General features: G+C 44.4%; 1 protein-coding gene across 1 annotated transcript in view; it reads left to right on the top strand.

Annotated features, from left to right (window-relative positions):
- ATP10A (ATPase phospholipid transporting 10A (putative)) overlaps positions 1-15,708 on the top strand; it is a 180,544-nt gene that overhangs the window by 143,765 nt on the left and 21,071 nt on the right. The window contains exons 10-13 of the mRNA XM_052659931.1: positions 796-1,363; positions 9,129-9,232; positions 9,311-9,437; positions 10,939-11,123. Of these exons, the coding sequence (XP_052515891.1) occupies positions 796-1,363; positions 9,129-9,232; positions 9,311-9,437; positions 10,939-11,123 (984 nt within the window). The remainder of the gene's footprint in view (positions 1-795; positions 1,364-9,128; positions 9,233-9,310; positions 9,438-10,938; positions 11,124-15,708) is intronic.

Raw genomic sequence — 15,708 nt, 5'->3', positions numbered from 1 at the left:
AATGGGCTCTGCCACTGAGAGACCACAAGCTTGTGCCGCCAGCCCTGGACGGGGTGGCTTCCTGCTGGAGCTCAGCTCTCAGCAGCGTCTGCATCCCCCGGGGCCCTTCTGCCACCCTCCTCAGCTCCTCTGGAGCACTGTGCTTAAAAGGCATCTGGTTTCTAGGCTAGATCCTACTCGACTGACCCAGGTGTTGTTGCAGTTACCAAATAAGTAAGAGAAACTCCAACATGACTGAACAGTGTTGTGCCCACAGTCACATATGCATGAGCTCCATGGAGGAAGCAGACTCCTCAGACTGCATGTGAATATGTCTCTAGGAAAGATTCTTTGGGGTTTGGGAAATTTTGTGTAAACTTAAATTTTTTATGGATGTAATTTCAAAAGAATGTGTAAATTTTGTTAAATGATTTTTTTAATTGGGAAAAAAAAAAAAAAAGTCAGGGTCCATTCCAGGCAGTGGGAGGCCCACTTCTGGGAAGTTTCTGAAAAGCAAGGGAACTGTCATGAGGGGACAGTCCCAAAGTCTAGTCTTGGGCATCACGGGCCACCCAGTGCCTCTGCTACAGTCAGTCACATTCTGAAAGAATGCATGTGGCAGAACTTGTGTTGAGGTGCCATGGAGAGCCAAGGGGTGGTCTCAAGGAAGACATGCTGGCTCTGGTTGCAGTTTTTAGAGGGAAATGGAAAATCCACGTTCAGCACCCCCTGGGGAAGGGGAGGGCAGCCCTGTAGGGGCTGGAGTGAGGCCTCTGGGGGCATGCCTCACCTACCTTCTGATTGTTGCCCTGCCAGGTGAGGGTGCGCTTTGAGCTCAAGTCCCCAGTGAAGACCATCGAAGATTTCCTTCGGAGGTTCACGCCCAGTCGCCTGACTTTGGGCAGCAGTAGCGTCGGGAGCACGAGTGTGGCCGCCAAGTCCACACCCAAGGCGAGCCTTCTGTCCACGCTGGCCAACGACGGCGCGCTGCTCAGGCTGGAGGAGAGGCTGGGCGCCGGAACCCCGCGCCTCGCCAGCAACGGCTACAGCAGCGCGGCGGACGGCTGGGCCACAGAGCAGTCCACGACAGGGTCGGAGCCCAGGGCGGAGCTGCGCTACGAGGCCGAGAGTCCCGACGAGGCGGCGCTCGTGCACGCCGCCCGCGCCTACAGCTGCGCCCTCGTGGGCCGGCTGCACGACCAGGTGTCGGTGGAGCTGCCCCACCTAGGCAGGCTCACCTTCGAGCTCCTGCACACGCTGGGCTTCGACTCCATCCGGAAGAGGATGTCGGTGGTGATCAGGCACCCCCTCACGGACGAGATCAACGTGTACACCAAGGGTGCTGACTCAGTGGTCATGGACCTCTTGCTGCCTTGCTCCACAGGTACCTGCACCCCGTGGGCAGCTCCCTGCTACAGAACCAGCCCTTCCACACAGCGGAGCTTCGCCTCTCTGGGTGGCCTTTTCCTGCTCTCAAGGGTTTGGGCTAGAATGGAGGGTGGGGGAGGATCCAGCAGATGGGGAGCTTTGGAACCTGAACTTGCCTCAGAACTTCTCTGAGGCCTGAAGTTCAAGTGGGTGAGGCCCTGCATCAGGTCTGACTCTGGGGATGAAGATTAAGAGCGTTTACACTAGAAACCCCCAAAGGCTCCTTTCTGCCTCTCCTTGCCTGGACCTGGGGCATCTGTGAGGTCCCGGCCATGATTTTTAGCCATCTGTGGAGTGACTTCAGCCCGCAGTGGGGCTGCTGGCCCCCGGAAGACTTGGGCCAGTAAGTCCCATCTTGGCTTCTTTTGCACTGGTTTGACTGAGTCCAAGCTTGCTCTGCCCACTGCACGACAGGCCAGTGAATGCGAGAGAGGAGATGCTGAGGCAAGGAGTATGACTTTATTCAGAAAGCTGGCAGACCGAGAAGAGGGCAGATTAATGTCTCAAAATAACCATGTTGTTGGGGTCTGGATTCCAGGTTCTTTTATAGAACCAGAGAGAAGCAGTAAGGAACTAAAGTCGAAAGGCAGAATAGAGAGAGAGAGAGAGAGGAGAAGAAGTGAAGGGCCATTAGTCTTGCAAAAAGTCTCTGAGAACAGCCAGTATCTGGGAAGGGATGTGTTAATCTCGTCTTCCTTGCGTCCATTCACTGGTGGGCAGGGTCAGATGATCTCTCTTGAGCTGAACAAAGACACTTTAGTTTACCAGTCAGGCAGAGGGGCAGGGTCCTCTGGAGGCAGGCCATTATGTATGATTTTAACAGCAAAAGCAACAAAAAGCAAGTCAAAGAAGTAGTTCCAACATGAAGTTAGAATTGACTTTTCCCTGCAACACTAGACTTCCATGTAACATTGAGGTTGAAAAAGAGTAGTTCAGAAACCACTATTATAGAAGGTGGAACTTTGTTTAGCAGATGACTTGCAGAGGAGCTTCCCAGACCTCTCCACGTGGTCCTGCAGCCCCAGTGTAGCCTTCCTGTTTGCACCAGCCTCCGATGAGAAACAGAGCCTTCCATACATTGTACCATGGAGCAAACAGGTCAAATCATGGTGGTGCCCAAACCATGACATTGAAGGGGGCACCTGAAAAATAAGCAGTTTCTATGGATCTCTGCCAATTCCTCTGGGAATTTCCAAGCAGCATGCCCTTCACATAGGTTTGGGATAGGTCATAGCTACATACAGATGCCAGGCAATTTAAGATTCGGGATGTTCAGAGCCCCCAGTGGTTTTTCAAGAAAAGGGATGGCTCTGAGGTGGTCCTGAAGTTATCAGTGACACCTTGACATTGTGCATAAATCATTCAGCTTTCACTGTGGGAGTGGGGTGGGCAGGGTATGGAGCAGAGCAGTCCTGTATATGGCCAGGCTGCTCTACTTTGTGCAAGTAATATAGTGAGAGGGCCATGTGAGTGTCCAATACCTTCTTCAGAGAGCTCACAGCACTTTTACGTAAAAGGCACACGGAGGCTCAGCTGACTGTGGATGGGCCCTGTGCCATATTCGCAGGATGTGGCTGCATCTCACCTGCCCTGGCAGTATGTTGTGTAGGATCGGGTAGCAAGCAGGGACTCCACCCACCCGTTACCTACAGATCTCTGTTCAAATCCCAAGTCTACATTATGGGCGGGGGTGACCCTGGACATGTTACTCTCTCTGTGCCTCTTTCCCCATCTGTACAAAGGAAATCAGGATGCTGACCTCCCAGGAACCCCTGTCCAGGCTCCAGCACAGTACGTGGTGTGTTCCAGGTATAAAGTATAAGCTGGATCCCTTCTCTTCTCTCTGGTTTCTTCTTAAGATTCACTTACCTGAGGTTCAGTCCAGGTGTCACTTTGTATGGAGATGTTGTGATGACTCCACCCTCCTCCAAGGGCAGGTGTAGAGGAGGGATGGGCAAGGTGCGGCAGTCACCACTTCTCCCTGCTGGGCTGGGGGGCCTTCAGCCTGCACAGAAACATGTCAGTGTGGTGTGTGACCTCACCCCTGTCCAGGGCATCCTGCGTCCCCAGTGCCCGTCCTGCCTTCTCTCACTCTAGTTTTGTTTGGACCACTGTAGCTAACAGCAGTATCACAGCCCCTGCTCCTTCCCTGGTGTGCAAGCTTCCGCTCGCCCTTTGGACCGCTGAAGCACTTTGTTAGTGTTAATTCCAGAGCCTCTCGGTTAGACGTCTTTGTTCAAATTATAGTCAGAATCTGGAATAATACTGTCACAATAATAGGAGTGAATGGAGTTTACAGGAGTAAGTAACAGTAGTTATTCAAGATTAACATGACATTCAGTGTCATCTTTCCAGGAAGTTTATATTCCTAAGCAAAGCAATGTAGGGCAGTGCTTTCCTTTCTTCACTCTTTTTTCATTATTGCCCCCTTAAGGAGTCTTTTTAGATACTTTTTTCCTAACTATTCCTCCATGGTATTTTAATGCCATGGATATGCTATGTATTTATTTATGTAACATACATATATCTGTGCTTTATTTGTAATATGATCCCCCCCCACCAAGGGACCAGTCTTTGGTCTGTTAAGGGGACTGTCTTCTCCATGGAGAGCACCAATCTAGAAGGTTAAGAGTGTTTCTCCCAGGTCCTATATCAGAGAGCTGACTGGGCTTGTAGTCAGCTTTCCCCAGGCAGGCAGATTCTCAACCACCAAACTGCCAGGGAAGTCCTAGATTTCTTTTCTTTTCTTTTTTTTTTTTTTGCCAGTAGTGTTACGTGTATTCATCTAACATTATCTTAGAGGTCAGGTAACTAGCCTACTAATGAAACAAATGTAGCGGTAAATGCAGTACTGAGTTTGAACACAAGCTTATAGGCAGTTAGAAACATGCCACATATTTATAAGCAAGGGCAACCATGGCATGGGTTCCTCAGAGTGTGTAGAATTATCTAGTTCTACATACTAGGTTTCTACATATCTAGGTTTTACCTATCTGACAAGTTAGTGTCATTATTACAGCAAAAGTCTTCTAAATCACTGTATAAATTAGGACATTTATGTTGATCTGCCTTGCACAGATCCTCAACTAAAGAAACAAAATAAAGTTCAGATAGTTTTAAAGGCAAGTCAAATAATATTTTTCATTGTGGAAAATATTATTGTATTCTGTGAATCAGTGTACAAACACTGCAAAATAATACTGTAAACCATAGACTATTATATTACTAGTCTTTTGAGAAAATTTCTGTAAATAGATCCTGAAAGAACTTTAAGTTCAAGACACTTAAAACATTTTCTTTAAAATGTTCTGTATATGCTTTCTCTATTATCAAGGCTTTATGTAAAACGTCTGACTTTCAGAAATTCAAAAGGATTTCCGTATATAAGTAAACACCTTGTGTTTTTAGGATGATAAAATTTTTTTTCTATGTTGTAAATTGATTACTCATTATGAGGTTTTGTTATGTGAAATTCTCATTTCAACACGTGATATTAAAATAGCCAAAACTATGATGAGTTTATTTTTTTATTTTAATTTTTTCTTAATATATATATTTATTGAAATATAGTTGAATTACAGTGTTTCAAGTGCACAGCAAGGTGATTCACTTATACATATACACATATATTATCTTTGAAATTATTTTCCATTATAGGTTATTATAAGATATTAACTATAGTTCTCTGTGCTATAGAGTAAACCTTTGTTGCTTGTTGCATATCTATTTTTTAAAATTAGAAATCTACTGGAGAAGGCAATGGCACCCCACTCCAGTACTCTTGCCTGGAAAATCCCATGGACGGAGGAGCCTGGTAGGCTGGCAGTCCATGGGGTCACTGAGAGTTGGACACGACTCAGTGACTTCACTTTCACTTTCATGCATTGGAGAAGGAAATGGCAACCCACTCCAGTGTTCTTGCTTGGAGAATCCCAGGGATGGCAGAGCCTAGTGGGCTGCTGTCTATAGGGTCGCACAGAGTTGGACATGACTGAAACGACTTAGCAGCATTCTGTTCATACTAAGTCAAACAAGTGGAATCAAAATGTCATACATTTTTTAGTTAGTCAAAAATTTGAAGTTTTCTAAAATATGTGTATTATACATATTATTTATATATATGTATACAAAAGCTTTTCTACTATGCTTGATAAAGGCTTGAAAAGAACACACAAAAAGAAGAGATGGAGAAATTGGAAAACATAAACTAAATGAAATGAGAGCACTGAATACAAAATAGAAAAAGTAAAACAAACTGGATAAAAGTAAAATATCATCGTATAGCCGAGCTGTTTTTAAACATGACTGCTCACTGGAAACGTATCTGGACCTCTGGAGTGAAAAAAAAGCAATACCTGACCATTTGTATTTTTTGAAAAATCTTCAGATAATTCTGCTATGCATCTGGATTTTAAAAAGTGATTACATGTTTTTCTATTAAATGATAATGTTGGTGATATAGAGTTCTATTATTTTTCTGTTGACCAATTATGATACAGTGGTGTAAAGTGAGATAATTACTTGATCACAATAGTGAAAGATGTTTATCATTTATCACAATCAATAGCCAGACAAAAAATTTTTGTTTCATTTTAATTTTTTCATAATATATATATTTATTGAAATGATTGACTTAACAATATAAACTGATTAACTTAATAATATAAAATAATTACATACAGTTTGGGGGATCAAACAGAGTGATGTGATAAGTGCATGCATGTACATACAAGTTTTCATCCTCCCAGCCAGTCTGTGTCTCTTGGTTGGTACATTTAATCCATTACATTTAAGATATTTAATTTAATTTTAATAATTTAATTTAATATGTATAATCTTATTAGCATTTTCTTAATTGTTTTGGGTTTATTTTGTGTAGGTCTTTTCCATGTATTGTGTTTCCTGCCTAGAAAAGTTCCTTTAGCATTTGTTATAAAGCTGGTGCTAAATTCTCTTAACTTTTGCTTGTCTGGAAAGTTTTCAGTTTCTCCATCAAATCTGAACAAGAGTCTTGCTGGGTAGAGTATTCTTGGTTGTAGGTTCTTCCCTTTATATCATGCCATTCCCTTCTGGCTTGTAGAGTTTCTGTTCAGAAATCAGCTGGTATCTTGATGGGAGTTTCCTTGTATGTTATTTGTCATTTCTCCCCTATTGCATTTAATATTTTGTATTTGTCTTTAATTTTTGTCAGTTTGATTACTGTGTGACTCGGTGTGTTCATCCTTGGGTTCATCCTGCCTGGGACTCTCTGTGCTTCCTGGACTTGGTTGACTGTTTCCTTTCCCATGTTAGGGACATTTTCAGCTATTACCTCTTCAAGTATTTTCTCAGGTCCTTTTCCTCATCTCCTCCTGGGACCCCTATACTGCAAATGTTGGCACATTTAATGCTGTCCCAGAGGTCTCTTAGGCGGTCCACATTTTTGTTTCATTCTTTTTTCTATATTCTGTTCTTCGACAGTGATTTCCACAATTCAGTCCTCCAGGTCATTTTCCCATTCTTCTGCCTCTTATTCTGCTCTTGATTCCTTCTAGTGTATTATTCATCCCTGTTTATGTGTTCTTTAGTTCTTCTAAGTGTTTGGTAAACATTTCTTCCATCTGCTTGATCTTTGCCTCCATTGTTTTCCCGAGATCCTGCATCATCTTCACTATCATTACTCTGAATTCTTTCTCTGGAAGGTTGCCTATCTCCACTTTATTTAGTTGTTTTTCTGGGGTTTGTCTTGTCCCTTCATCTGGGATATAACTCTCTGCTTTTTCATGCTGATTAACTTTCTGTGATGTGGTTTTTGTTTCAGTTACTGTGGTTCTGTGCTTCTTACTTCTTCTGTCTGCCCTCTGATGGAGGAGGCTGAGGCTTGTGTAAGCTTCCTGATGGGAGGGACTGGTGGTGGGAAAAACTGGGTCTTGCTCTAGTGGGCAGGGCCTTGCTCTAAGCTGCAATCCAATTATCTGCTGATGGGTGGAGTTTCACTATGGTAGTTGTTTGGCCTGAGGTAACCCAGCCCTCTTTACGGGCTCCATGGTAGGGTTAATGGAGAACTCCAAGAGGGTTTACACCCAGGGGGCCCTTCCTGGGCTGATGCTGCTAGTGCCCCCAGCCCTGTGGGGAGCCCCTGCTGACTCATGCCTCCACAGGAGACCCTCCAACACGAGCAGGTAGCTTTGGTTCAGTCCCCTTTGGGGTCACTGCTCCTTTCCCCTGTGTCTTGGTGCATGCAAGATTCTGCTTGTGCCCTCTAAGACTGGAGTCTCTTTTTCCCCAAGTCCTGTGCAAGTCCTATAGTCAAATCCCACTGGCCTCCAAGGTCAGGTTCCATGGGGATCCCCAGTCCCTTTGTCAGATCCCCAGGCTAGGAAACCTGATGTGAGGTTCAGAACCTTCACAGCAGTGAGAGAACTTCTAGGATATTATTGTTCTCTAGTTTGTCAGTCACCCATATGGCAGGTATGGGATTTGATTTTATTGTGATTGTGCCCCTCCTCCCATCTCACTTCAGCTTCTTCTTTGTCTTTGGGGTATCTTTTTTTAGCAGGTTCCAGCATCCTCCTGTCAATGGTTGTTCAACAGCTAGTTGCAATTTGGGTGCTCTCACAGGAGGAGATGAGCATACATCCTTCTACTCTGCCATCTTGAACCAGAAGTCTGACAAGGTTCTTTTTAAAATAATGTCTAACTTTAAGTTCTATGTTGAACGTATATACTATTGACAAGTAGTAAAACAGGTGCTTGCTAAATCTAGTGGTGCATATGTTTTCTGGGCACCTCTTACTGGAGGTTGTTGGAGTAAATCGTAATGAAAGGTTGCTCCTGTGATATTCCTGCCTAATTAATTGGAACAAAATTCTGGCCAGCATTCCAGTTGCAGCCAGCTACAGTGAGACAGAATGGGGAGGGCCACTGACTCCGAAACACACTCATACTTTTATCACAAAAAAACTAAAGCATCCTCTGACTTCTCACTAACAATTATTAACTTGAGAACACATTGGAGTTAAGAAGGTATATGTCACTTGCCATAGGTTCCACAGTGGTAAGGCTCAGGGTTAGCACTTCTGCAGTCTAGTAATAAACAGACAGGTCTGTTCTGCACCTGGATCTACAGAAAACAGAAAAGGGTGAATGTTTGGAAATCTCTTAGTAGCTGATAGCTTATTTCATACCTTTTTCAAAATTATGGTTAAAGAAAACAACATAACCTTAGTTTACCATCTTAACCAGTTTTGAGTGTACGGTTCAGTAGTGTTGAATAATATTTGCATTGGTGTGCAGCAGATCTCCAGGAATTTCCATCTTGCAAAACTGAAGCTCTGTATCGCTCCTTCCTCCCCTCCTCCCCCAGCCCCTGGAAACCAGCTTTCTCTCTGCGCATGGTTGCTTTGTGTTGTTGTTGTGTTGTATCAGTCGTTCAGTCCTGTCCAACTCTTTGCGACCCCATGGATGGTAGCCCACCAGTCTCCTCTGTTTGTGGGATTCTCCAGCAAGAATACTGGAGTGGGCTGCCATTCAGACTTGAAAATGCAGCTCTTTTTTCTCCCTGGATGGGAAAAGTTCCCAACTAGACCCTGATGGTGCTGAGCTCTCAGCTGTGGAAACCTCAGCAGTGACCGTCACTGCAGACTGATTTCAGCAGGCCCAGAGTCTGAGGGAACCAGGGCATTCCACTGGGCTCTGTTGTTCTCACTCATTTTTTTTTTCTTCTCCTATTTCCAACTTAGATGACGCCAGAGGAAGGCATCAAATGAAGATCCGCAGCAAGACCCAGAATTACCTCAACTTGTATGCAGTGGAGGGCCTGCGCACCTTATGCATTGCCAAGAGGGTGAGTAGGCAGCTCCATGGAGGGGCAGAGCCCCACAGCGGGGCGCAGCCCATGAGCTCATCAGTGGGTCTCCCCCAGGTTCTGAGTAAGGAAGAGTATGCCTGTTGGCTACAGAGCCACTTGGAAGCAGAATCTGCCGTGGACAACCGGGAGGAGCTCCTCTTTCAGTCCGCCATTCGCCTGGAGACGAATCTGCATTTGTTGGGTAATTATGTTCTTGAGCCTGCTGGTGTCCTGTAGGGCGGGGTGGAGTTTGCAGCATCCCGGGCAGAGAGGTACCCTGGCTGTAGTCCACAGCAGCTCTGCACACACTGGTCTTCATTAAGTATCCCCCTGGCTTGACACTGGGATTCCCTTGTGGCCCAGCAATAAAAAATCCACCTGCAGTGCAGGAGACCTCGGTTGGATCTGTGGGTCTAGAAGATCGCCTGGAGAAGGAAGTGACAACCCACTCCAGTATTCTTGCCTGGGAAATCCCACAGACAGAGGAGCCTGGCGGGCTGCAGTCCAGAGGGCTGCGGCAGAGTCAGACACGACTCAGTGACTAAACAACAGGACAGCTGGTCTGACTCTAGCACACCCCCCGGGCGGGGCAGCTCCATTGAACATTCTCCTCTCTGGTCAGTTTTTGGGTCATTCCCTGTGCCACCCTTCTGGGTACCATGTAAGACTTTCCTCCCCTAAAATCCTGCTTTCCTACCAAAAATAGAGATAAGAAGCAAGGTTTCTCAACAACTGATGCTTAAAATGGTCTCTCCATCCCAGGAACAATCAGAAACTGTTGGACTCATAGAGGGCTGCCTTTTATGCATAAAAGTCAACTCTCTCATATCTTTTAATATAAAGGCACTAATCTCATTTACGAGGGCTCACTCTCATGACCTGATTGCCTCCCAAAGGCCCCAGCTGCTAATGCCATTACCCTGGGGATTAGGACACCAATGGACTATGGACTTTTAGGAGGGACACAAACATTTTAGTCCATAGCAGCATCCCATCACAGGCAACAGCATGCATGAAAGAGGAAGGCAAGGCTGACAAGGAGGCCTCAGGCAATGCTGCACTTCTAAAAGAAAGACGGAGACCATCTCACCAAGCTGGAAGCAGGAAAACCAGGCTGGCCTAGAGGACGCTTTTCTGCACTAAGTGGTGTATTTTTCCTAAAATACTGAGACTTGCACGTGAGAAATCTGCTCCTTAATTTTTATGTTTGTGGAAAAAGCATCAGGATAATGTTGCTTTCAAGAAATAATGGGCCTCTGTGGTCTGTTTCAACCAGACTGTTGAGAGCCATCACTGTGGGCTCATTTACCAGAAGCTTTCTGCAGGATGGATAAGCTTGAAAACTTTTCATCCCTCGGGGTATGGTCATTCTCACCATCTCCCCACAAGCTTTATTTCCAAGCTATCTGTAAAGTTAAAAGTTCACTGCATGTTAGGAAGCCTTGGAGGTGTTCTGTTCAATGTCCAGAGAATTAATGTTTAGTGCTCCCAGCTGTCCCTATTGTATGGAGTCGAGAGCTGGTGAAGGTACCCCCATATCCTGAATGAGGAATCACACCAGTGCTTCCAGAGAAGATGGACTTCAGCAGGGTCCAGTCTGCAGGGTGGGGCCAGGACCTCTGCTGAGCTGGAGTGTAGTATTCATGCTGGTCAGGGCAGGGGCCCGGAAGCAGGGCCTCACCTACACTGGTACCTTTGAGCAGGTGCCACCGGGATTGAAGACCGCCTGCAGGACGGAGTCCCCGAAACCATTGCTAAACTGCGTCAAGCAGGTCTGCAGATTTGGGTTCTCACCGGCGACAAACAGGAAACGGCCGTTAACATCGCTCATGCCTGCAAACTTCTGGACCATGACGAGGAAGTCATCACCCTGAATGCCGAATCCCAGGTGGGTGGATGTTAGGGAGCCTGCTTTACTGAGGCAATCCCAAACCCCCCAGCCCCAGAGAGGAACAAGAAGGAATGTCTTCCATTTCTGGCACTTGCTATGAGGTGGGCCTTTGTTCTTCACCTCTGTTTATACCTGTGTTGTGTTTCTTATTGTCTTGGAAGATATGGGATTTTGCTGGGACTTCTCAGGAACACGTCTGAGCTTCATAATGCAGAGTTCAACCAGCTTTTTCCTGAGCAACTGTCCAACCAGCAGTATCAGAGTGTCTCGTGAGCTCTCATGGAGCTAGGGCAGCTGTCCATTCAGCATTGGCATTCCCAAGACAGCACGTGTTATCTCATTAATGCCCCAGCACCACTTGGGTTGTTATCCCTCACCTCTGTTGACTGAAATCCCCCCATGTAGAGGGTGGGTCTCTTCCCACAGGCTCTTCCACAGTGACTTTTCCTTGGAACATATCCAGGGGAAGAGGAAGTCCAGCCTTTATGGATCATGTAGGTATCACACTTAAGATGTGCCTTATCACAGAGTTTTCACCTTTGTTTTCTCCTAAAAGGTTTATAGTGTAGCATCTCACCTTTAGACACAATCTGTTTTGTGTAGAATTTTGTGTATAATGTATGAGGTTTACATCAAACTGTGTTTTTCTGCATGTAGCTGGCCAGTTATTCAGGAACTGTTTGTAGACAGTTTGTCTTTTCTCCACTAAATTGACTTTACACCTTTGTTGAAAATCAGTTGTTCCTATTTGTTGTGTGTCTATTTTTAGATTTCTGTTATGTTCCATACCTGTATCTATCCCTTCTTCATGCTGTCTTGTGAGTTTTTAAATAAGTCTTAAAATAAATAAGCAGTATTTTGTTTAATCTTTAATCCAATTTTCTGTTGATGGGCGGGGCTGTGTTCCCTCCCTGTTGTTCTACCTGAGGCCAAACTATGGTGGAGGTAATGAAAGATAATAGCTACCTCCTTCAAAAGGTCCCATGATGCACTGCTGCACTCAGTGCCTCCATCAGCAGAAAATTGGATTAAAGATTTACTGAGCATGGCCCCGCCCATCACAAGACCCTGTTTCCCCCTCAGTCAGTCTCTCCCATCAGGAACCTTCCATAAACTTCTTATCCTTCTCTATCAGAGGGCAGATTAACCAATCCATTAAAACTATTAAAACTAACCAAGCCTTGTCTAACTCAAGGAAACAATGAGAAAACCACGTAGGGCCACTCAACATGTACAGGACATGGCGAAGAGTTCTGACAAAATGTGGTCCAAGGAGAAGGGAATGGCAAACCACTTCAGTATTCTTGCCTTGAGAACCCCGTGAACAGTATGAAAAGGCAAAAAGATAGGACACTGAAAGATGAACTCCCCAAGTCTGTAGATGCTCAACATGCTACTAGAAATCAGTGGAGAAATAACTCGAGAAAGAATGAAGAGACAGAGCCAAAGCAAAAACAACACCCAATTGTGGATGACTCATGATGGAAGTAAAGTCCAATGCTATAAAAGAGCAATATTGCATAGGAATCTAGAATGTTAGGTCCATGAAATTGGAAGTGGTCAAACGAGATGGCAAGAGTGAACATCGACATTTAGGAGTTAGTGAACTAAAATGGACTGGAATGGGTGAATTTAACTCAGATGACCACTATATCTACTACTGTGGGCAAGAATCCCTTAGAAGAAATGGAGTGGCCATCATAGTCAACAAAAGAGTCCAGAATGCAGTACTTGGATACAGTCTCAAAAACGACAGAATGTTCTCTGTTCGTTTCCAAGGCAAACCATTCAATATCACAGTAATCCAAATCTATGCCCTGACCAGTAATGCTGAAGTTGAACGGTTCTATGAAGACCTACAAGACCTTCTAGAACTAACACCCAAAAAAGATGTCCTTTTCATTCTAGGGGACTGGAATGCAAAAGTAGGAAGTCAAGAGCTACCTGGAGTAACAGGCAATTTGGCCTTGGAGTACAGAATGAAGCAGGTCAAAAGCTAACAGAGTTTTACCAAGAGAATGCACTTGTCATAGCAAACACCTTCCAACAACAAAAGAGAAGACCACACATGGATATTACCAGATGGTCAATACTGAAATCAGATTGATTATATTCTTTGCAGCTAAAGATGGAGAAGCTCTATACAATCAGGAAAAACGAAGACCGGGAGCTGACTGTGGCTCAGATCATGAACTCCTTATTGCCAAATTCAGACTGAAATTGAAGACAGTAGGGAAAACCACTAGACCATTCAGGAATGACCTAAAGCAAATCCCTTACAGTTATACAGTGGAAGTGACAAATAGTTTCATGGGATTAGATCTGATAGAGTGCCTGAAGAACTATGGAAAGAGGTTCATGACATTGTACAGAAGGCAGTGATCAAGACCATCCCCAAGAAAAAGAAATGCAGAAGGCAAAATGGTTGTCTGATGAGGCCTTACAAATACCTGAGAAAAGAAGAGAAGCAAAAGACAAGGGAGGAAAGGAAAGATATACCCACTGGAATGCAGAGTTCCAAAGAATAGCAAGGAGAGGTAGAAAGCCTTCCTCAGTGATCAGTGCAAAGAAATAGAGGAAAACAACAGACTGGGAAAGACCAGAGATCTCTTAGAGATACCAAGGGAACGTTTCATGCAAAAATGGGCATAATAAAGGACAGAAATGGTACAGATCTAACAGAAGAAGAAGATATTAAGAAGAGATGGCAAGAATACACAGAAGAACTATACAAAAAAGATCTTCATGGCCCAGATAACCACGATGGTGTGATCACTCACCTGGAGCCAGACATCCTGGAATGCAAAGTCAAGTGGGCCTTAGGAAACATCATTGCGAACAAAGCTAGTGGAGGTGATGGAATTCCAGTTGACCTATTTAAAATCCTAAAAGATTTTGCTGTGAAAGTGCTGCACTCAATATGCCAGCAAATTTGGAAAACTCAGTAGTGGCCACGGGACTGGAAAAGGTCTGTTTTCATTCCAATCCCAAAGAAAAACAATACCAAAGAATGCTCAAACTACTGCACAATTGCACTCATTTCACATGATAGCAAAGTAATGCTCAAAATTCTCCAAGCCAGGCTTCAACAGTATATGTGAACCGAGAACTTCCATATGTTCAAGCTGGATTTAGAAAAGGCAGAGGAACGACAGATCAAATTGCTAACATCCGTTGGATCATTGAAAAAGCAAGAGAATTCCAGAAAGATATCTACTTTTTGCTTTATTGATTATGCCAAAGCGTTTGACTGTGTGGATCACAACAAACTGTGGAAAATTGTGAAAGAGACAGGAATACCAGGCCACCTGACCTGCCTCCTGAGAAATCTGTATGCAGGTCAGGAAGCAACAGTTAGAACTAGACATTGAGCAACAGACTGGTCCCAAGTTGGGAAAGGAGTACATCAAGGCTGGATATTGTCACCCTACTTATTTAACTTATATGCAGAGTACATCATGAGAATTGCTGGGCTGGATGAAGCACAAGCTGGAATCAAGATTTCTGGGAAAAATATCAATAACCTCAGATATGCAGATGACACCACCCTTATGGCAGAGAGAAGTGAAAGAGGAGAGTGAAAAAGTTGGCTTAAAACTTAACATTCAGAAAACTAAGATTATGGCATCCAGTTCCATCACTTCATGGTAAATAGGGAAACAATGGAAAGAATCACAGACTTTATTTTGGGGGCTCCAAAATCACTGTAGATGGTGACTGCAACCATGAAATTAGAAGACACTTGTTCCTTGGAAGAAAAGCTATGACAAACCTAAACAACATATTAAAAAGCAAAGCATATTACTTTGCCAACAAAGGTCTGTCTAGTCAAGGCTATGTTTTTTCCAGTAGTCATGCATGGATGTGAGAGTTGGACTATAAAGAAAACTGAGCACTGAAGAATTGGTGCTTTTGAACTGTGGTGTTGGAGAAGACTCTTGAGAGTCCCTTGGACTGCAAGGAGATCCAACCAGTCCATCCTAAAGGAGATCAGTCCTGGGTGTTCATTGGAAGGACTGATGTTGAAACTGAAACTCCAATACTCTGGCCACCTCATGCAAAGAGTTGACTCACTGGAAAAGACCCTGATGCTGGGAAAGATTGAAGGCAGGAGGAGATGAGGAAGAGATGGTTGGATGGCATCACCGAATCTATGGACTTGACTTTGAGTAAGTTCCGGGAGTTGATGACGGACAGGGAAGCCTGATGTGCTGCAGTCCATGGGGTCGCAAAGAGTTGGACATGTCTGAGCAATTGAACTGAACTGATTTTGTCTTAATTTCCAAGTGTTTGCAGTTTTCCTATTGGCTTTCTGTTATCGATTTCTATTTTACACCTACTCTGTTGATTTCTGTCCATTCTTGTCATAGAATATGCTTTTTTTCAGTTTTTTTAAATTATTTTTTTATTGACGGATAATGCTTTACAGAATTTTGCTGTTTTCTGTCAAACCTCAACATGAATCAGCCATAAGTATACATATATCCCCTCCCTTGTGAGTGTTCCTCCCATCTCTCTCCCCTCTAGGTTGATACAGAGTCGCTGTTTGAGTTTCCTGAGACATACAGTAAATTCCTGTTGG

The sequence above is a fragment of the Budorcas taxicolor genome, chromosome 21 (assembly GCF_023091745.1).
Source record: "Budorcas taxicolor isolate Tak-1 chromosome 21, Takin1.1, whole genome shotgun sequence".
Classification (NCBI taxonomy): Eukaryota; Metazoa; Chordata; class Mammalia; order Artiodactyla; family Bovidae; genus Budorcas; species Budorcas taxicolor.
This window is presented reverse-complemented; position numbering and strand designations above follow the sequence as displayed.